The sequence below is a fragment of the Gouania willdenowi genome, chromosome 3 (genome assembly GCF_900634775.1).
Source record: "Gouania willdenowi chromosome 3, fGouWil2.1, whole genome shotgun sequence".
Lineage (NCBI taxonomy): Eukaryota > Metazoa > Chordata > Actinopteri > Blenniiformes > Gobiesocidae > Gouania > Gouania willdenowi.
The window spans coordinates 22,628,822-22,648,873 of record NC_041046.1 but is presented as its reverse complement, the minus strand read 5'-3'; the positions used below and the strand labels follow the sequence as shown (position 1 = coordinate 22,648,873).

Genomic DNA, 20,052 nt, shown 5'->3' with positions numbered 1-20,052 from the left:
ACTAAATTAAATCAAATCTAAATCTAAATATTAAATGTTTATTGTTCTATCTTAAATATTAATCTAAATGTTACATTTGAATCTAAATGCCAAATCTAAATCTAAATGTTAAATCTAAATTTATATGTTAACATTTAGAATTCAGATTTTACATTTAGATTTAACATGTAGCATTTAATTATTTGATTTAGATTTAACATTGACATTATATTTTTATGAGAGAAAAAAAATCAGATTTTTACAACAAACCATGTTTTTTAAATGTGGTTTGTTGCTAAATATTGCAAAAAGTTGCTGTTTACTTTTAGCCTGCACAACTTTACAGTCGGCACCCCATACTACACAGCAATAAAATACTTTTTGCAGGTTTCTTGTTTATTCCATACTATTTAATTTAAATGTTCTCCTGCACTACTGCACTATTATCTTATTATTATTATATTTTATTATTATTTTTCTTTTTTCTTTTTATACTATTATTATTATTATTATTATTATTATTATTATTATTATTATCTTGTTATTTTATTTAGTTTTTCACATTCTAGTCTAACTACTGTTTATATTTATGTTTATATTTATTATTATTTATTCTAGTTGATTGTTATTATTTAATGTTTACACTATTAGAGAGAGCACAGTTCACCAAGTCAAATTCCTCGTGTGTATAACATACATTACTTGGTCAATAAAGTTGATTCTGATTCTGATTCTGATTCTGATTCTCCAGTTCTGGCGGAACCAACAGCAAACACTCGTCCGTTCTCCACGGACGACTTTCAGAGCAGCACCAGCGTGTGTACGTCACTCAGCATGTGGGTCTACAGTGACTGACTGTCTGACAGACACTGAACCTCCATCCAGCCTCCTGCCATGTCCTCTGTGGAGGTGGTCCTAGGGTTCCTGGAGGAGGCTGAGTCGTGGCGGCTTCGCTCCCAACAGTTTCCCAGTAAAGTCGGAGGGAAACCGGCGTGGCTGAGCCAGAGAGGCCTGCCGTCTGTGCCCGGGATCCAGTGTGAGAAGTGCGGACTGCCTATGGTGTTCCTGCTGCAGGTGATCCTCCATGAATGTGTGACTGACTGGGTCAAATATTAGTCTGAATAACTAAGATGCGATCATTTTTCTGGTTAAATAAAAGCGTGAGATAAATTTGACTGACTTAATACAACTAAGACGTGTAGAGAGTTATTACAGTAAACTCATCATCACCTGCATGTAGTGTCAGGTCATTCATATCTGGAGAAACACTGTGATGCTATCATCATGTTAGTTTAGATAATGATATTTACCTTAAAGTGGATATAGTCATTTAATTACATGAAGTATTTAACCTGTCAAACTATTTTTGTTTATATAGTTTTCTGCTCATTCTCTCTGCATCTAAAAACTTACATCCCTGTTTTTTATTTAGGATGAAGCCTTTTTTCCCCCTCTCTCTATTGTTATTTTATTTAGATTTTTGTGTATGTTTATATATAGAAAAACATCGGTCTTGTTTCTCCTAAGTATTTATGTAGTGTAAATACATTTCTGCATCTACCTAAAAGTCTTTGAAATAAGTTATGTATCTAATCTAATCGCGGTCGGTCGAGCATTCAAAGCAACTGGAATTAACTTAAAGCGGAATTAAGTGTTTACAAGATAGAGGATAGAGAACTAGCCACCTAATTCAGATTCAAGTTTAATTTGTAATTAAATTAGCATTAGGAATAAAGTGTTTACATGGTCACTTTAAAGAGAATTTAACTTTTATTCTAAATTAAAGAGGAATTAAAGCTCCCATGTAAATGTGGCCAACGTGACCAGGACAAGTGCAAACAACATTCATGCCTTTATAAAGTACAGTCAATATAGAAAAACGAATTAGAGTTGATAAATAATGTCTTTGATTATATAATGTGTGCGTGTGACTGTGACACAAGGGGTTTCTATAGTTCTGGCTTCACCGATGATGTCATCGCGCTGCTGTTGTTCTGCAGGTGTACGCTCCAATATCGGGTCAGGACAGAAGCTTTCACAGGACTCTCTTCATGTTCTGCTGTAGAACTCCAGAGTGCTACACGCAGAACGACAGCCGCTGTGTTAAAGGTACCTCCAAGCTTTAGTTCATTACCATCGTGTTCATTCTCAAAAATGATCACGTGAACCTTCACAGGAAGCAATGACTTCATTTTATTTCATTATACAGTTTTTTAACTTTCTTTATGCTTTTAATGCTGGGTTTGTAAAATTAGCCTCAGAGCTTTCTGGAACAAAAAGACCTTGATAGAGTTTCTTTAACGTCTGAGATGATTGTGGTCTCAGTTTGGTATAAAATCAGTCCCATGTTTCCCCTTTTTTTATGTTATGAATGTGTGATTAATCACAGATCTGTTAATGAGAAGTTTATTTTCATGGTTCGAGAAGGATTTTTCATTCTTACATATTTTAAGAGCTTTTTCTCTTCTCGGACCAGTTTTCAGAAGTCAGCTTCCCAGGAGGAATGAGTTCTACCCTTTCGACCCTCCCCCAGGTTTGTTAATATGCTGCAGTATATTAGTAGTGAACCCATCAGTGGACATTATTAATCATTTACACATGTAGTGTGGTAGGTAGTGGTACAACAGAAAGTAGTAGATGTGTGTGCTGTGCTGTTGCTTGTTTTATAGTTCTTTTTCAATGGGCAACATTTAAGGCTTTTATTTTAATAGTCAGCACAAAAAAAATGTAGAGGAAGTCACGCAGAATCGTTCCTGTTCTCATATGAGCAGCGTGAGCGATCAAAACATGTGTTTTTCTCTCCTCAGAGGAGCAACCCCCAAGCAGCTCAGAAGAAGAGCCCATGTCCATCTCTGGAGCTAAACTATGCCTCGTGTGTGGTTGCCCCGGCAACAAAGCCTGCTCCCGCTGTCACAGGGCGACGTACTGTGGAAAACATCATCAGACACTCCACTGGAAACACTCCCACAAGAGAGAGTGTGGCAGCCAAGGTGTGTGTGTGCAGTGCACGTGTGTGTGTGTGTGTGTGTTTTTACCAGAAAGAACAGTGCAGTAGCTTGTTGTGTGTATCTGTGTGTAGATGCTGTCATCGTTGCGTCCACTCTCCTGCTTTTTCCTGAGTCTGAGCTCATCACCGAACCTGAGGAAGAGGAGAAAGACGAGGCTGAAGATGAAGATGATGTCACTAAGGAGAGTGTAGTCGCTTCCTCTGTGACGGACGGTATGTTTAAACAACATCACACTAGCGCTGGGCAATATTATATATACATGGAATTTTCTATTTTGGCGAAATAGAAAATTACAATATCGCCTATATCGATATATATTTATTTATAGCTTATTTTGTATTACAATACTAGTGTTAGGAGACTCTGTTTTTGCTACTTTTCAGAACTAGCATGAAAAGCACAGTTAGATAATCACTGAGTGTCCTAACGTTGACCTTCCCCTAAACAAGCCACAGTATAGAACTCACTCACACGTGCTGTCCCTAATAGGAGAAAAAGCTCAAAAGTGACACTTTGTGCAGCCGTTTGTTAATGAATGTGCCTGTGTGGTGTTTTGCCTCAGCAAATTTTACCCAGAATTCTTCTGGTCTGACTTTATTTGAAATAGAAATATCAATATTTATATTGTATATTGCCATTTTGAGCAAAAGTATTGAGATATAAGTTTTGGTCCATATCGCCCAGCCCTACATCACACTTATTGAATTTTTTATTTGGCGATGAAACCAAGTGAGCTACAAACTTTATTTTAATAAAATCAGGTCAACCAAACAGACAATATATGAATAAAATAACTCTGAAACCAGTCACACTCTGCATTAAAGGAAAACATGATTGATGTTCAGTAAAAAACTGACTTTTGGTTCTAAAGTGTTCAGAGATACAGAACAGGTTGAGGACTTAAAAACCCTGCGTTTGCATTTTATTACTGCATGCAAATATGGGCCAATGCTGATATTGGTGAAATTTAAAAAGCCAATAACCGATTGGTTGGCTGATATATGGAATAATACCAGTGATACAGACAGGGTATATTATTTACATTCACAAAAAATCATATAATACTCAAAATATGATTCAAGACAAATAAGCTACTACTTTTTTTTTTTTTTTTTTTTTTTAAAGGAACAGTTGGAACCTTATCAAAATTGTTTTAATAAAGACATTAACTAGTGAATTTATGATCCCAGCATTATGAAGTGAAGTGGGAGACTGTATAGTAGTCTTATGGTGGATGATGAACATGGGATTTAACAGTTCCTTATATCTTTGTTTATTTCACCAAAATGCAACTGACATAACTTTAAAATAGTCTTATAATAAATAACGCTGGACATGAGGATTAACAGTTGCATATGTCTTTGTTTTTTTTCTACAAAGATGCTACTTACACAATGTTAAAACAGTGTTACACACTCCAACTTGCATTAAAAAAAACTAAAATGTTCTCCCTGATGTGCCCTCACAGCGTGTTGACTAATGGGTCAGGCTCTAGTACAGGGGTCACCAACATGGGGCCCGTGGGCATCAGGTAGCCCGCATGGATCATGTGAGGTTCCCTCTGGAGCTCTAGTCATCACCAATGAGTTCCGTTTAAAATGTGATTTACTTTCTAGAATTCAGACTCATAAAGATAAATATAGATGTAGTTAGTACTTAGTAAAGTTAAAATTACTTTAACCATCTTTAAATGTTTATTTTCACTGAAACATTGTGTTGCAGATTTGGCGTATGGGTCGTGGTATGTTATATATAGTATTATACATATAAGATGTATTTTTTCTTTTTTTGAAATGCAAAGTGGATTTTTGCAAAATATGACATAATTGTAACATGTTTCACAGTTAGTTAAAAGTTGTTAGTAGCTAGTAATAAAGGAAGATATTTTTTCTATGAAAAGTATAATGAAAACGAAACAATTAAGGAGGAATAAAGTGTTTCACGGTGTAACTTCAACGTTTCCTACCTTTTTAAGTTTCTGCTAGTCTTATAACTACTCTAATTAAAGTGAAACGGTGGACTTTTGGTATTTAAGAAGTGCTTTTCTAACAGGTAACCTTTCAGACTATACAGTATCTATGAAGTAGCTCACAGTTTCTAGTATGTACCACACCACGCTGACTGACTCTGTTCTCCATCAGCTTTGGCAGAGTCAGAGCTGGAGGAGATGGCTATGCATGAAACGGAGGACACCAAGGTTTTTCAATCCTTTAAGAAGAAGATTGCAGCCGAACCCCAACAGGTAATAAACACCACAATGATCACGTGACGTAACGGACTGTCTAACAGTGTTTTCTTTTCCTCAGGTTGTTCGATACAGTCGAGGCGGCTTTCCTCTGTGGGTCTCTTCCCAGCACGTTCCCTCAGATCAGGATATCCCAGCATGCACTTGTGGAGCCAAGAGAATCTTTGAGTTTCAGGTATTCACAGCGTTCTTTCTACTCCCAGCTTTAAAACCAACTAGTCATTGTGACGTCTGACCATGGTGCTCCTGCAGGTGATGCCTCAGCTGTTAAACAGTCTGTGTGTGGACTCTACTGGAGCCAGCGTAGACTGGGGCACGCTGGCTGTCTACACGTGCTCTGTAAGCTGTAACCAGGAGGAAGAGTACAGCTCTGAGTTCATCTGGAAGCAGGACTTCAGCTCAGATCAACACTCACACACTGAACACACAGAGGAGGAGGAGTCAGTCTGATTAGTGTAGAAGCTGTTGCTCTTTCACTGGGACTATTTGGACTGGATACATGCTACATTGACTCATAACCCATCTGTTTCAAGCTGCATTTCACTGCTTTAATTTTCTGCCTCTTTCTTTTCTTGATTTTACCTACATTGTTTATTTTTATTACTCTGTAAGTTGTCCTTTTGAGTGGCACTATTAGATATAATGTATTAAAACATTGACTGATTATTTATTGTGGTTAATCAGGGTTCCAGTGCAAAATAGACATTAAAGCTGCCTACATTCCTTATGTTTATTTGATTTTTTAAATGTTAAATTTCACACATTTATCTGAACTTATTACATGAACTATGATAATCCATAACCTGCATTTGTGTATAATATTTTTTAATCTAACAAGTTATTTTCAGGTGTAATAAACAATGCTGTAGTTTGCGAGACCAATATTCATTAATATTTCACCTTAATAATGGTTTTTATTTCAACAAACATTTGGTTAAAGCCAGAGATTGAAATTTTGAATTAAAAAAAAAAATCTGTTAAAACTAAATTCACAAAACAGATACATTGTGTGCCATTTTCTTTATTTTGCTTTAGGTGTAAAAGTGTACTTTGAGGTTTGTTTAAGCTGTATTGACCTATATTTTAATATACACATATCTACAGTTACAGATTTTTACTCTCTGGCCACTTTAAAGCCACACAGAACAGAAATAGCTGTGGCTAGCAGTGAATATAAACACATTTGAGAAGCAAAGTGAGTCCTTAGTTCTGTCGGGTAAAAGCTCAGGCACACACTCCATTGACAAAACTCTAAAACCATTTCAAAACATGACTATATACAGATTTATTAATACACAGTGCAGCTCATTAACAACTCATTTTCAGATGACAAGATATTGGTCTGAATATTGTCCGATGAAGTCAAACAGGTGGAGAAAACGGTGTAATTTTTCACCAAACGCTATAAAACTGTCAAAATGGATAAAATCATGTTTCACAAAAACTTAGTGCCAAAATAAACTAAAGTAAAAATAATTATTTAGATTTTTCAAAAGAGAAACTGTTGAGTCCAAAGTGTGTAAAGCAAAGTGGAACATCATGAATACATTTGTATCATACTGTTTAGTGCTCAATCATTCTCTCACTCTAAAATTGTACAAACATGTTTTAAACTGAAGAATTACTCAAAAGATACAAAAACCCTTTAACAGTTGATCATCACATCTAATCTTTTGGAGCCACAGCATACATTTCCTGAACAACACACTTTACTGGAATCCAGTTCAGCATGAGGCTGAAGCAGCACAATGAGATGATCTAAATGTAACGTGCCCGATGTGAACAGTTTCTCATTGGGGATATACGGAGAAAATAAATGCAAAGATAAAAGCCTAAAACGAGTCGTAATAAAAGAACCTTGCTCTTAATCTGCACTTTTTTTACATTGTTCAGTCATTTGTGCAAGAAAAGTTGACCAATGACGCCAAAAAATAAAAAGGTATGACATTTAAAGAAAAATAAAAAACAAAAAACACCAGGTGGGCTGAAGGCAAAAAATAAAATGATCCCTAATATCCAGTTTATTTGGAAATATCTGAAGTGTTGCATCCATAAGTGCCACTACAGTCACTCCCATTGTCCCACATTCTGTACAGGCTACTGGAGGGCATCTATGAGAACTTTTAAAAAGGAGTAAAAACAGAATAAAAGATGGAGCTGCAGGTCCTACGTAGTCTTGCGAAAGCCTTTGAGGATGGGATAGATGTTTTCAAACGCCTCGTAAATCTCTCCTCTGACTTTGGCACCTTAATAGACACAACAAACAAAATAAAATAAAATGTAAACATGTAACATCAGATAATCAGTGACTTTGTGAAGCCTTAATCAGAGAGAAGCTCTCACCTGTAAGAACAACTTTTCCAGAGACAAAAATGAGCAGGACAATACGAGGTTTAATCATTCGATAAATCAGTCCAGGAAACAGCTCTGGCTCGTAGCTGAAACACAAAGACAAGAAAATAAACTCTGAGCGTAACGTATAGAATGATGCACTTCCCTCATCACCATGTACCGATGGCTAGAACATGTCAGATGCTAAGACACAGAGTGTGAACCTGAGAAAGTGTACCTGCTGAACTGCTGATGTGTGAGGACCAATCCCTCCAGTCGAATAGGGAACTTCACGTCACAACTGCCCACCATGTTCTGAATCTTAAAATCCAGGAATTTGGCAGGGAAGCCCAGCTTCTGCACCACACGGGCATATTTCCTGGCAGCCAACCTCGACTGTTCCTCACTGTACAAAAAAAACACACAGATTACAAAGAGCAAAAAACTGCACAGCAGAGGATGTAAAATGGATGTAAGCATCTCTGGTAAACTCCACTGGACAAAAGCAAACGAGCTGTTCTCTGACCTCTTGGCACCAGTGCAGACCATCTTCCCTGAGCTGAAGATCAGAGCTGTGGTCCTCGGCTCTCGTATTCTCATGATGACAGCAGCAAAACGCTAAAAGGACAAGAGTTGATTCTATAAAGTCTATCTCATACCAATGAAGCATATTTAAATGTATCACACTTATGACACTGAGAACAGGAAACTCAGAGGCCCGTTAGAACACTCTGGGTGAAGACCAGTGTGTATCCACAGTGATCCATGATTCTACTCATTAGCAAAGTAAAGCAGATCCCAGTGAAACATGTCACACTCACCTTTGGGTTGTACTCTGCATTCCTGGCTCTCAGTGCAATTGTTTTTAGGTCTAGTTTACAACCCAGATTTACCGTCGAGACAATGTTTCTGTTTGTAAAGAAAGCAACAAATAACAGAAGAAAATGAACACAAACTGCAGTGACACACACACACCCACACACACAATAATACACCAGAGTAGTTCATCACATGACACTAATACATACTGAAGCTGTGGTTGGATGCCAGAGCTCTCAGAGGCGGGGGTAGCTGGTGTGATGGGGGTCATGGGGGTGAGGGGGGTGCTGTTGTAGAGCGGGGTGTTTCCTGGCAATGCTGTGGTGGTGGAGCCCACTACAGGCTGGGAATGGAAGAGTTGTGGGGTCTGTCCCGATGTTCCTGGAAGGCCTGAAGAACCAACAGATCAATGATTTCTCTGCATTCTATTTGAATTTAATTTGGCAGTCTTAAGAAAAACAAAACACGAAAAACAACACTCATTGATCTAATTATTCAGCTGAAAGGGTGTAGGTTGAAGCAAAACTTATACATAGCTACCCCATCACAACTAAAGTAGGTTCTCTACATAATACAATCCCACATTTCTTGTGATTGTTGCAGGCTGAAATGCCTGATTTCACAGGCTATTTTCCCAAAAGTTGCAATTTTTTTCAGCCCTAAAACATACTTTACTCACAATAAAGTGAACTGTTTCTACCAATTATAAATACATATCAACCATACATGTTCTAGAAAAAAATATGCTTTATTGTTGGAAACACCAACACAATTTTGCACAACATGCAACATGCAGTAGCTTATACACTGAGCATACCCTGAATGCAAAAGGTGCAACAGTTTTTAATCAAAATGATCATCAGAAGAGCAAGTTAGTAAATAATACTTAATACATAATTAATCTTACAGTGCATAACACATTAAGACATTTCTTTGGGCATAACAAAAAGCATTAACGAACATACTGCACGTGATGATATTATGTGCTTCCTGTTTGTTCTCCCACATGGGGTTGTGCACTGGGTTGCATTCTCTTGACGTGCTGTGCAGAAGCAAAATGCTTGTCCATAGACGACTTACTTATGCTCGATGATAACATTGCATTATGAACAAACATTTTTTACCCCCACTCTTATGAAGCAAAGTTGGGTACCGTCTTGCACGGTCCTTAGCCGATATTTTTGTAAGCAAATGCGAGGTATTTCTATCGCACGACTCCATTGAATGCCAATAACATAGTCAAAATTTACACGTATACGTACATTATTACTACCTTAATTTTTCCTACTATGATAAACCCGAACCCTAAACAATAAAGGAAAGATTATTATCTTTTTTCAAAATGACGGACGCGCATGTGCAGTTCACCAGGTGCGCATGCCCACTGTCTACCGTAGGAAACTTTCACGGTAGGTTTTTTCTACACTACACCGGCACTGGTTGAAAACAGGATGTGACGTAGGCATTTTCTTCTTTGTAGGTTCCTTGTAAGCAGCGCAAAGCATAGACATGATATACGTAGACGCACAACTCTAGTGGGCGGCAGCAGTAGATGTGGCGTCTACGTGTACATGTCTATGGTGCAAAGCCCATAGTACATCCTTTGCTACTTTAGTAGCAACTACAAGCACTAAAATGCCAAAAATAACAATAAGCGGCCGCATATTTATGGTTTTTTTCAGCGAAGTTGCAGGCTTTTGGAAAAACTGCATTGCTGCACTGATTTTGCGTTAAAAGTTGCAATCGCAACATCGCAAAATCATGGAGGAACTGACAATAGGGGTGGTCCAATCCGATATTAATATCGGGCCGATATCAGCCAGAAAACGAATATTGGATTTTATCGGACTGCATCTAAAATCTCAGATATGTATTATATTTATTCAATTGTAGAATACTGTAGATATTGTGTTGAAGGTTAAAATGTATGTAAACAATTGGTTAATAATAAATGGGTCAGTTTTTCTCATACCTACTGTTGCTGACTATTGTTCTCTGTTTGAGTGACATCACTAGATCAAACCTTTTCTAACATTCAACACTACAGAATAAGTAATAAAAGTATGAACAATTTGTGCTGATATCGCATCGGGTTGATATCAACAAATATGCAAGGCTGCAATATTGGTATCGGAAGTGAAAAAGTTGTATCGGGACATCCCTAGTACATAATATCACAAAAAAAAAATTCACAATATTAATATCTATTTTGTACAAGTTTTCTATATACAGTTTATACATGCACATCAAACATACAGTATATACATGCGTACACACATGAATGTACATAATACTAACACTATTTTATAGTTCCGACAAATTTTATCAATTAAATTTAGAGTGGCAACATACAAATTAATAAACTACTATTTTTATTAAGTATTAATATATTTTACACATATACATATTTGCTGTCCTAGGTAAAATTGTTGCTCTTCGTTCTTATACTAATGATATATGTTATATATATATGTTATATAAAATCAGAGACAGATTTTTTCTACAGTTGAATGAATAAAAACTGTAAACACTGGAGCGTGTCATACCTGTACTGGCCTGCTGTGCAGCCTGCTGCTGCTGCTGCTGCCTCTGCTGTTCCTCCAGTATTGACAAACTGTTGGTGTTTTGTACAGGCTGAGGTGTAAGGCCTGAGCCGTACGGCATCATGGGGCTGAAAATGGGCATCCCTGGTGTCATGGCACCCTGCAACAAGTGCACAACATTAAAAAGGCTGCTGCTACTAGGGTCACATTATTATCCAACTTATTTGTGTTTCAGTTGATAGAACTCACAACAGTTGTTTTACTCTGGTTAAATATTTCAAAAAACAACGTGAAAAATATCTATGATTTGCTGCAAAGCTCAAAAAATTGTTACAATCCCAAGTATTTTCCTACTGAAAAACAATAGTTTAGCACCAACACAAAGGGGGGAGGGGGCAGTTTGGTCAGACTTTAACTATAGTTCGATTGCTCAATATACATCATTTGTTTTAACGAACCCAAATAGTTACATGTACACAGAGATCACATGTCTTTGTGTTTAAAGCTGCTGAGTTTAAGCAAACAGACACTGTAAACTGCATAAAGATTTGACATATCTACAGGTTCTATTCCTATATAATACAACAATATTACATTTATAAAAATGCATATTTACATGTTAATTAAGGCAGGCATTTTGAGGCGATTTTCGACTCGTGCGTCTATTTTTGGGATCATGCGAGTCTCTGCTAGATCGTGTGTCGTGCATGGTGTAGTATACATGAGGTCACGAGAAGCGATTAACACCTCACGACAGCTCCCGATCAGCTATCGTATGGTCGTAAGGAAATCAAACATGTTTGAAATCCAGTTGCTCCTCGTGACGGTATCTCACAGTTAAAGCAGTGCCACGGACCGGCTTACCTTAAACTCTCACACTGCGCATGCGCAAACACCGTAGGAGCGCTGTAAAACTGACAGACTGCACTGCCCACGTCTGTCCATCCAGCTCCTGATCCATCACATCGACGTCTTTTTTAAAGATCTTTTTACTAAGATTTGCGAGTGTGTCTCCACTTCCGGTGTTATGGTCTGAGTTCACATTGTACTAAGATTGTATATGCGCAACACCAAAAAAATAGTTTTGTTAAAAAAAAAAAATTTAAAAAAAGTATTCATTTTAGTTTATTTTTGTTTTCAAACTGAACGAACACATGTTTTATTTGTTTATTGGATTATGCTAGGGTTATAATCTCAGTATGGAGGTAAACTCAGACCGTGACACCGGGTTCTTCTTCTTCGTCGGTTTTAATGGCGATGCTTCAGAGTTCTTCTTCTTATGATTTTTACGTTGCACTTGCGGAAACAAGGCCCCGACGTGTCGTGTATGAACGTACGGTGTGAGCAGTCAGATCGTGTCAGAGTGTCAGTCCGTATAGTGAGAACATGTATTGTGAGCTGCGCTCTGCACGAGACACACAGTTTGAGCTGGAGCTGAGTACAATGATCCAAATCCCAGCCTTAAAAGGGTAAAAAAATAAAAAAAATAAAAAATCAAGTTGGTGATAGATCACAATATTTTACCGCACGATTATCGTATCGACCCAAAAATTGTCCAAATTGGGGTTTTTTTTTTTTTTTAAATTGTGTTATTTAGAAAGAAAAAATACGGTGGCTGGGAAGTGTCAGGTGAATGCATTTACAGAAACGAACACAAATGCAAACAGGTCACAACACGAATGCAAACCGGCCACAACAGAAGTGTTTTCGACGGACCGGTATTACAGTCGGACGGGTATTATGATATGATAGCCTGATATGAAAAATATATGAGTATCCTAATCAACTTTCACTTACTTTCATACACGTTTCGATGTCTTCTTCTTGTTCTTCTCTGTTCTGGTGGGTTAAAAACATCCACCAGAAACGTGTCCATCGGAAACACTTCCGTTGTGGCCATTTTGCATTCGTGTTGTGACCTTTTTGCATTTGTGTTCATTTCTTTAAATGCATTCACCTGACACTTCCCGGCCACCGGGTTTCCGACGGACCGGTATTACAGACGGACACGTTTCTGGCAGATGTTTTTAACTCACCAGAACAGTTAAGAACAAAAAGAAGACATCGAAACGCGTATGAAAGTAAGTGAAAGTTGATTAGGATACTCATATTTTTCATATCAAGCTATCATATCATAATACCCATCCGACTGTCCGACTGTAATACCGGTCCGTCGGAAACACTTCCGTTGTGGCCGGTTTGCATTCGTGTTTTGACCTGTTTGCATTTGTGTTCGTTTCTGTAAATGCATTCACCTGACACTTCCCAGCCACCGTAAAAAAAACCATTAATTGCTCCAACATATGTATAGCACGTAAACACGCTGCACTAGGTGTCAGTGAACCACATCAGACCTTGTTAAACTACCTCACTCCTCAATGCATTTTAGCTTGGAAGTTGATTGCACTTTAATATCATAAAATATACTGGGCATTTTAATAATTGTATGTAGTTACTTTTTTTTTTTTTTTTTTTAAATAATAATTTAAGAACTTAGAATCAGAATCTGTTCTAGAGGTTGGCAAACATAACATTTGTTTTTGATGTGGGTACTTGAATTACAGATAGTTACCATTGACTAGTTTTCACAAATTTAAATAGTATTTCATACCATTTTGTACTTGTGATAAAAATGATGCAAAAATTGTAATTATCGTTATTGGGATATAGCGCATCGTATGGTCAGATTAATGACAACGTACACCCCTAGTTATTACATCTAATAGATGATTTTAAAATGAAAAGACGCTGAAAAAGTCCAGTTCTGGTCTATAGATACACTTTTAAATAAGAGGGAAAAGTACTGTTATTACCTGAGGGGAGGCCAGGCCCTGGAAGGCAGGAATACTGTTGTTCTGATCCATGTTTATAGCTGCCAGCACAGAGCAGACACCAGCACAGGAATGACTTCACACAGCCGAGGCACTGTGTACTACAACCAGCCAGGAACACTCTGCACACCCCTCCTGTATCCCCGGTCCTTAACGTCTCTGAAGAAATCACCACAACAGTTTACGTTAAATATACAGCTGTGGAACCGAAAGTCAAACGTAAACGGCTGCAGCTTTGTGGCGCCAACACCGCATTAAACAGCTTTGAATCAGTGTTTTAACGGCACAGCAAATGTCATTATTACTCACGTCCCGCAAAACACACATTTATCAAAGGCTTTTAAAGTGTTTCAAGCGGCTTCCGTCATGTCAACACACGTTAAGTTAGCCACACAAAGCTAATGCTAGTAGTAGCACCAGTAGCTAACGGCTAAAGCCGGCACTGAAGTTAGGCCTCAATTCAACACTGAGCAGCAATAAAGAGCGCCCCCTGGTGGAAGGACTGGAGAGTAAAATAACTCTTGAGGCCTTAATCTCTATAATTTGACCAGTTTACCAACTATTTGTACAAGTGATTAGTAAAGGATTAATAAAATGTTGGTGCTAATTTATTAAAGATTATTACGAGGACTTTTTGACAAATCACAGACCTTTGATACAAGGTCCATGAATATAAACAGGAAAAAAAAAATACTGTTCATAAACCATGGTCCAGTCATCGTTCCAGAAAGTTAATTTTGTCTTCCTTTATTAAATAATATGTTACGGTTTAATTTATCCAGACCACTTTTCAGGAAATGCACTTTAATCCCCTGATGTTTCAGCTGCCAGTCTTCTTCAGACAACTACTGATCACTTCCATGTGTCCATAGAGGAAGAACTCATAAGGACACATGATGAAAGCGATCAGCAGATGCCTCTGAGGAAGATTGACAGTTGGCAGTCGCAACATATCAGGAGATTAAAGTAAATTTTCTGAAAAAGGTTGTCTGAAAAAATGAAACCTTAACATGTCATGGTACAGTCAGTCTGACCCACAGATCGACATTGATACAATCCCATAAGGAATTATTTTTAAAATGTCCACACAAATTAAAAGAATGAAACAAAAGTTAATTTTCATAAGGTGATTGAGTCAGAGAGAAGCCTCAGTAGAACCAACCACAAACAACTACATTTAGATCAGTTAGACCACAAATGTCAAACTCAAGGCCAGGGGGCCAAATCTGGCCCACCAGAGCATCCAAATTGGCCAAAAGTAAAAATGACAAAAAAACATCACTAATTGTGTAAATGACCAACTAATTCAGTTGTAGGTAGTGGTCCAACGGATCATCATTGAACCGTGAACCGCACGAATCCCTCCCCACGGTTCGGCAGCATGTGGTCAGTGGATTGATTGACGGGGAGGGGGTGGGGTTCTTTTCATAATGATCCACGCACCATTAGTAATGCCTCGATGAAGCCTGTTCTGTTGGCGACGTTCGTGCGTGTGCGCCTGAGAGCGAGCGTACTTGCGCATGTGTGGTTCACGCTCCTGGTCGTGTATCTGTGTGTGATTGCGTGAGAGTTGAATAGAGACGCACACACAGGGAGGGAGAGCGACAGCTCTGTGTGCGCGCGTACGTTCGTAATAAGTCTGTGTGAATGTCGTCATGGTATGCCGCCATCCATCCATGTCTTTTAAGGCTCTTATTAAATAAATATCGGCTCTAGTCCGGATGCCCATCCTTGACTATTGTAAGAATTAGAAATTATAAGCTCAGATCTGCTTTCTTTTCCTTCTTTTTTGATGATGTGGGCATAGGCAAGTTTTTAATTCACTCTCCATGTTTGGAAAAAAAAAAAAAAACACTTTAATTTGTTTATATAATTCAAAAATTGTATTTAAGCATTGGATTGACACCAAGTTAAATGACGTTTGTATTTAATGGGCAGAAAAATGTTGCACTAAGTGTTCAACCAAATAAATGGAGAGCAAAGTTATTTTTCTGGTCTTTTTCTTCTTTTTTTCTGCTGATGTGAAAAATAATCCGATCCGTGACTCAAAACCGTGGTACGATCTGAATCGTGACTGTTTTGATCCGTTGCACCACTAGTTGTAGACATCTCAGCCCTGCCAAACTCAGAGAAACTAATATTTGCTAAAGAATCGAGTCTCTAATCACATTAAAACTAAATAATGCAATCATTTTCATTTTATTTATGCTTTCTACTTTCTTTTTTTTTTTTAAAGGAGACAATTAAACGAAGAACCATTACTTTAAAATTAAAAACCTGGACATTTGAATAGAGACTAATTTTTTGGCTCATCCTCTGGTGGTAATAGGCTCAAAAATAGTAAGCCTGCATAGTAACAAAATAATAAATTACATAAATGTGCACATAACATCCACAGTGTGCAAAACAAACTGAACGACTCAGTCCCATTTAACTTTAGTAAATAATAAATTACAAAAAAAACAAAAAACAAACTATTCAAGATGGTAAAGAGTTTGACACATGACTGGTTTTAGTTATACATACTTACTCCATTAGGATCTACGTTCAACGAAAAATACCAAAAATGCCACTAAATGTTTAAAGTTTTTTGTTCAGCAAAATAGACATTTATATATAAAGAGACTCCGTGAATTAACAGTTAACTCTTAACTGTCCATTTAAGCTTCTGACTGAAGCCACCAAATGGAGTCTGACTTCATGTCCGCCCTGAAACCCGTGAGCCACTGACAGTAGCGTCACGTGCTGGTCTAAAACCGTCCGTGCTCGTGCTGATAACCGGTAAACGTTACTGCAGTGGCCGTTTCCTCTTACCTCAGTCCCGGTGCAGCAGCGATAGAAAGGCTGTGTTTGGACCGGGACAGACCTGCAGCTCCTGATCTCGCTTCAGTCCTGTTGCTTAACTGCTTCCGGTGCGCTCTTTATCTTCTTCCGGTGCAGAAGCAAGCGCAGTCACAGCAAAGATGGCGTCGCTGAGTGACAAATCAGTTTGGGACGAGGTGGAGGATGGTATCGGAGAAGAGGTTTTAAAGATGTCCACGGATGAGATCGTACAACGGACTCGACTCCTGGACAGTGAGATAAAGATCATGAAGAGCGAGGTGCTGCGGGTGACCCATGAACTGCAGGCCATGAAGGATAAGATAAAAGAGAACACCGAGAAGATTAAAGTCAACAAGACCCTCCCGTACCTGGTGTCCAACGTCATCGAGCTGCTGGATGTGGATCCCAACGACCAGGAGGAGGACGGGGCCAACGTGGACCTGGACTCTATAAGGAAAGGAAAGTGCGCAGTCATCAAGACCTCCACAAGACAGACCTACTTCCTCCCGGTGATCGGGCTGGTGGACGCCGAGAAGCTGAAACCCGGGGACTTGGTAGGGGTCAACAAAGACTCCTACCTGATCCTGGAGACCCTACCCACTGAGTACGACTCCAGGGTCAAAGCCATGGAGGTGGACGAGCGTCCCACAGAGCAGTACAGTGACATTGGAGGACTGGACAAGCAGATCCAGGAGCTGGTGGAGGCCATAGTCCTGCCCATGAACCACAAGGAGAAGTTTGAGAACCTGGGCATCCAGCCACCCAAAGGCGTCCTGATGTACGGACCACCAGGCACTGGGAAGACCCTCCTGGCCAGGGCTTGTGCCGCTCAGACCAAGGCCACCTTCCTGAAGCTAGCAGGTCCACAGCTGGTCCAGATGTTCATCGGAGATGGTGCCAAACTGGTGAGGGACGCCTTCGCCCTGGCCAAGGAGAAAGCTCCATCCATCATCTTCATCGATGAGCTGGACGCCATCGGAACCAAGAGGTTCGACAGTGAGAAGGCTGGAGACAGAGAGGTGCAGAGGACCATGCTGGAGCTGCTCAACCAGCTGGATGGGTTCCAGCCCAACATGCAGGTCAAGGTAAAGATGCTGTTGTCATCTCAACACTTTAAAAGCACTACCATTATTAGGGCTGTGCCAGATCTGATTCCACTGCAGCCCTCAGGGCTGGGCGATATGGACCAAATCTCATATCTCAATATCTTTTTCTCAAAATGGCGATACACAATATAAATATCAGATTTTTTAAGTCAAATAAAGTCAGACCTGAAAAACAATTCTGGGTTAAATTTACTGGTACAAAATGCCACATGGGCACCTTTGTTAACAGTAACAGACTACACAATATGTGCTACTTTTGGCTTTTTCTCCTATAAAGGACAGCACATGTGAGTGAGTTCTGTAGTGTGGCTTGTTTAGGGGAAGGTCTGGATTAGGATACAGTAATTATCTAACTGTGCTTTTCATGCTGTTCTGAGTAGTAGTGGAAGCAGCAACTCCTAAAGCGGCTATTTTAATACAAAATAAGCTATAAAAATATATACATCATTATAGACAATATTGTAATTTTCTATATTGCCAAAATTGAAAACTTGATACATCTTGAATCTCAATATATTGCCCAGCCCTAGCAGCCATGCTTCATATTACATGATCTCACACCAGGAAAGTATCCAGGACTAGAAAACTATGGCATAGAAAAGTTTCACTCTCCAGATAAACATGTTTTCCAATTAGGGATTGCCGATATGATATCGATATTGCGGCCTTGTACATCGGCCGATACCGATTTTGCTCCGATAAGATATCAGCATAAATCATACATGCTTTTTTTTTTTTGTTTTTTTTAATAATAATGACTTATTTCGTAGTGTGGAATGTTAGAAAAGCTTTGATCAAGTGATGTTACTCAAACAGAGAACAACAGTAGGTATGAGAAAAACGGACCCATTTATTATTAACCAATTGGTTACATACATTTTAACCTTCAACATAATATCTACAGTATTCTACAGTTGAATAAAATAAACAAAAAATTAATTGCATTAAAAAAAAATCGGAAATGTGTATCCGATATTCGTTTTCAGGCTGATATCGGACCGATATTGGATCGGGACACCCCTATAAGTTTCTAACATGAAGGGAAATATAAGCCTAAAGGGGAAAAAAAGCCCTCAATCTACGCATGTAACAAAAAAACAACAAGAAAGTAGTAAACAACACAATCAGTGTGACTACAGTATTGTGTATTTTTCAGGTGATCGCTGCCACCAACAGAGTGGACATCTTGGACCCTGCGCTGCTGCGTTCAGGCCGTCTGGACAGGAAGATCGAGTTCCCCATGCCCAACGAGGAGGCCAGAGCTCGTATCATGCAGATTCACTCCCGCAAGATGAACGTCAGTCCCGACGTCAACTACGAGGAGCTGGCCCGTTGCACCGACGACTTCAACGGAGCGCAGTGCAAGGCTGTGTGTGTGGAGGCCGGAATGATCGCACTGCGCCGTGGAGCCACGGAGCTCAACCACGAGGATTACATGGAGGGAATCCTGGAGGTCCAGGCTAAGAAGAAGGCCAACCTTCAGTACTACGCCTGAGGACGCTGTCTGTGTCCATATCTGTGTGAGAGTGTTCATTACAAGTCGTTATCACTTATTACTGCTGATACATTTGGGTTAATAAAAAGGAGTAAAATGTCATTTGATTGTAGTGTTTATTTGAACTGTGTGCACACCTGTTGATATTGCTGCTCAAATATTATGTTAATCTTCAAATGTAATTGTTTCTATTCATAGGATTACAATATTGAAGTGAAAACTCAAATTCAATATTTATCATAAAGACTGTAGTGTAGTCCTTCCTTTTATTAGTACTGTAAATGCAAAATGAACCCAGGAGCATCTTAAATGATTTAGAATGATTGAATCATCTGCTCTCTCCTTTCAGTGAGGGTTGTCTGTTCTATTATTTCTAAAGTAGTGCAAAGGAGTCATAATGAAATAATCGTCTTCTAAATCTATCAAAAAAAAAAACATTAAATCCAAGAAAGGTTTAGGATTGTGATGTAAAAACAATACAGAACATTAAAAGGAGCGTGACAGTTGATGAATAAGGAAAAATAACTGCTTTCTTACAGTTACATATATAAATAGGACTGGGTGATATGGACCATTCTCAAAATAGTGACATTTGATATGAATCTCAATTATTAACTCAGTCTCACCAGAAACACAATTCTGGTAAGACTTTGCTGATGCAAAATGCTACACATGTACATTTACAGCTGCACAATATGTGCCACTTTGCCTTTTTCTCCTATTAGGGACAGCACGTGTGAGTGAATTCTGTAGTGTGACGTGTTTAGGGGAAGGTCTGGATTAGGACGCACTCAAAAGTCCATCTACCTGTGATTTTAATGCTGTTCTGAGATGTAACAAAATCAACTATAAAATATATCAGACATTTTACA

At 38.7% G+C, this 20,052-nt stretch overlaps 3 protein-coding genes across 5 annotated transcripts; 2 read left to right on the top strand and 1 right to left on the bottom strand.

The window, feature by feature from the left end:
• The first annotated feature begins 777 nt into the window (after positions 1 to 777).
• On the top strand, positions 778 to 5,948 carry pdcd2 (programmed cell death 2). Its single transcript, XM_028438901.1, has 8 exons — positions 778 to 1,053; positions 1,980 to 2,088; positions 2,456 to 2,512; positions 2,787 to 2,969; positions 3,059 to 3,199; positions 5,129 to 5,229; positions 5,294 to 5,407; positions 5,485 to 5,948. The coding sequence occupies exons 1-8, from the start codon at positions 874 to 876 to the stop codon at positions 5,680 to 5,682; spliced, it is 1,083 nt and encodes a 360-aa protein (XP_028294702.1). The 5' UTR covers positions 778 to 873; the 3' UTR covers positions 5,683 to 5,948.
• A 553-nt stretch (positions 5,949 to 6,501) lies between these two features.
• On the bottom strand, positions 6,502 to 16,721 carry tbp (TATA box binding protein). Of its 3 annotated transcripts, none has more exons than XM_028435189.1 (9): positions 16,571 to 16,721; positions 13,739 to 13,915; positions 10,929 to 11,085; positions 8,592 to 8,772; positions 8,385 to 8,472; positions 8,090 to 8,181; positions 7,802 to 7,969; positions 7,576 to 7,670; positions 6,502 to 7,478 (listed from the first exon to the last, which is right to left on the bottom strand). In XM_028435189.1, the coding sequence occupies exons 2-9, from the start codon at positions 13,787 to 13,789 to the stop codon at positions 7,399 to 7,401; spliced, it is 912 nt and encodes a 303-aa protein (XP_028290990.1). In that variant the 5' UTR covers positions 13,790 to 13,915; positions 16,571 to 16,721; the 3' UTR covers positions 6,502 to 7,398. The 3 variants fall into 3 exon arrangements, with proteins under 3 accessions (XP_028290990.1, XP_028290982.1, XP_028290974.1); XM_028435181.1 differs by lacking the exon at positions 16,571 to 16,721 and adding an exon at positions 14,082 to 14,219 and having other exon boundaries at positions 7,399 to 7,478; XM_028435173.1 differs by lacking the exon at positions 16,571 to 16,721 and adding an exon at positions 14,066 to 14,218 and having other exon boundaries at positions 7,399 to 7,478.
• psmc3 (proteasome 26S subunit, ATPase 3) lies at positions 16,697 to 19,282 on the top strand. The gene is made up of 2 exons (XM_028435161.1): positions 16,697 to 17,664; positions 18,842 to 19,282. Exons 1-2 carry the CDS (start codon positions 16,720 to 16,722, stop codon positions 19,178 to 19,180), a joined length of 1,284 nt encoding a protein of 427 aa, XP_028290962.1. The 5' UTR covers positions 16,697 to 16,719; the 3' UTR covers positions 19,181 to 19,282.
• Positions 19,283 to 20,052: the final 770 nt, after the last annotated feature.

Excerpts from the sequence above, each read along its gene's own strand:
- pdcd2 (XM_028438901.1), top strand. The coding sequence starts at position 874 with ATGTCCTCTGTGGAGGTGGTCCTAGGGTTCCTGGAGGAGGCTGAGTCG. Across the intron at positions 2,089-2,455 it reads CGACAGCCGCTGTGTTAAAG|TTTTCAGAAGTCAGCTTCCC; the intron begins GTACCTCCAAGC and ends TTCTCGGACCAG. Across the intron at positions 2,970-3,058 it reads GAGAGAGTGTGGCAGCCAAG|ATGCTGTCATCGTTGCGTCC; the intron begins GTGTGTGTGTGC and ends ATCTGTGTGTAG.
- tbp (XM_028435189.1), bottom strand. The coding sequence starts at position 13,789 with ATGGATCAGAACAACAGTATTCCTGCCTTCCAGGGCCTGGCCTCCCCT. Across the intron at positions 8,473-8,591 it reads GGCATCCAACCACAGCTTCA|AAACATTGTCTCGACGGTAA; the intron begins GTATGTATTAGT and ends CTTTACAAACAG. Across the intron at positions 7,970-8,089 it reads GTCTGCACTGGTGCCAAGAG|TGAGGAACAGTCGAGGTTGG; the intron begins GTCAGAGAACAG and ends TTTTTTGTACAG.
- psmc3 (XM_028435161.1), top strand. The coding sequence starts at position 16,720 with ATGGCGTCGCTGAGTGACAAATCAGTTTGGGACGAGGTGGAGGATGGT. Across the intron at positions 17,665-18,841 it reads AGCCCAACATGCAGGTCAAG|GTGATCGCTGCCACCAACAG; the intron begins GTAAAGATGCTG and ends TGTATTTTTCAG.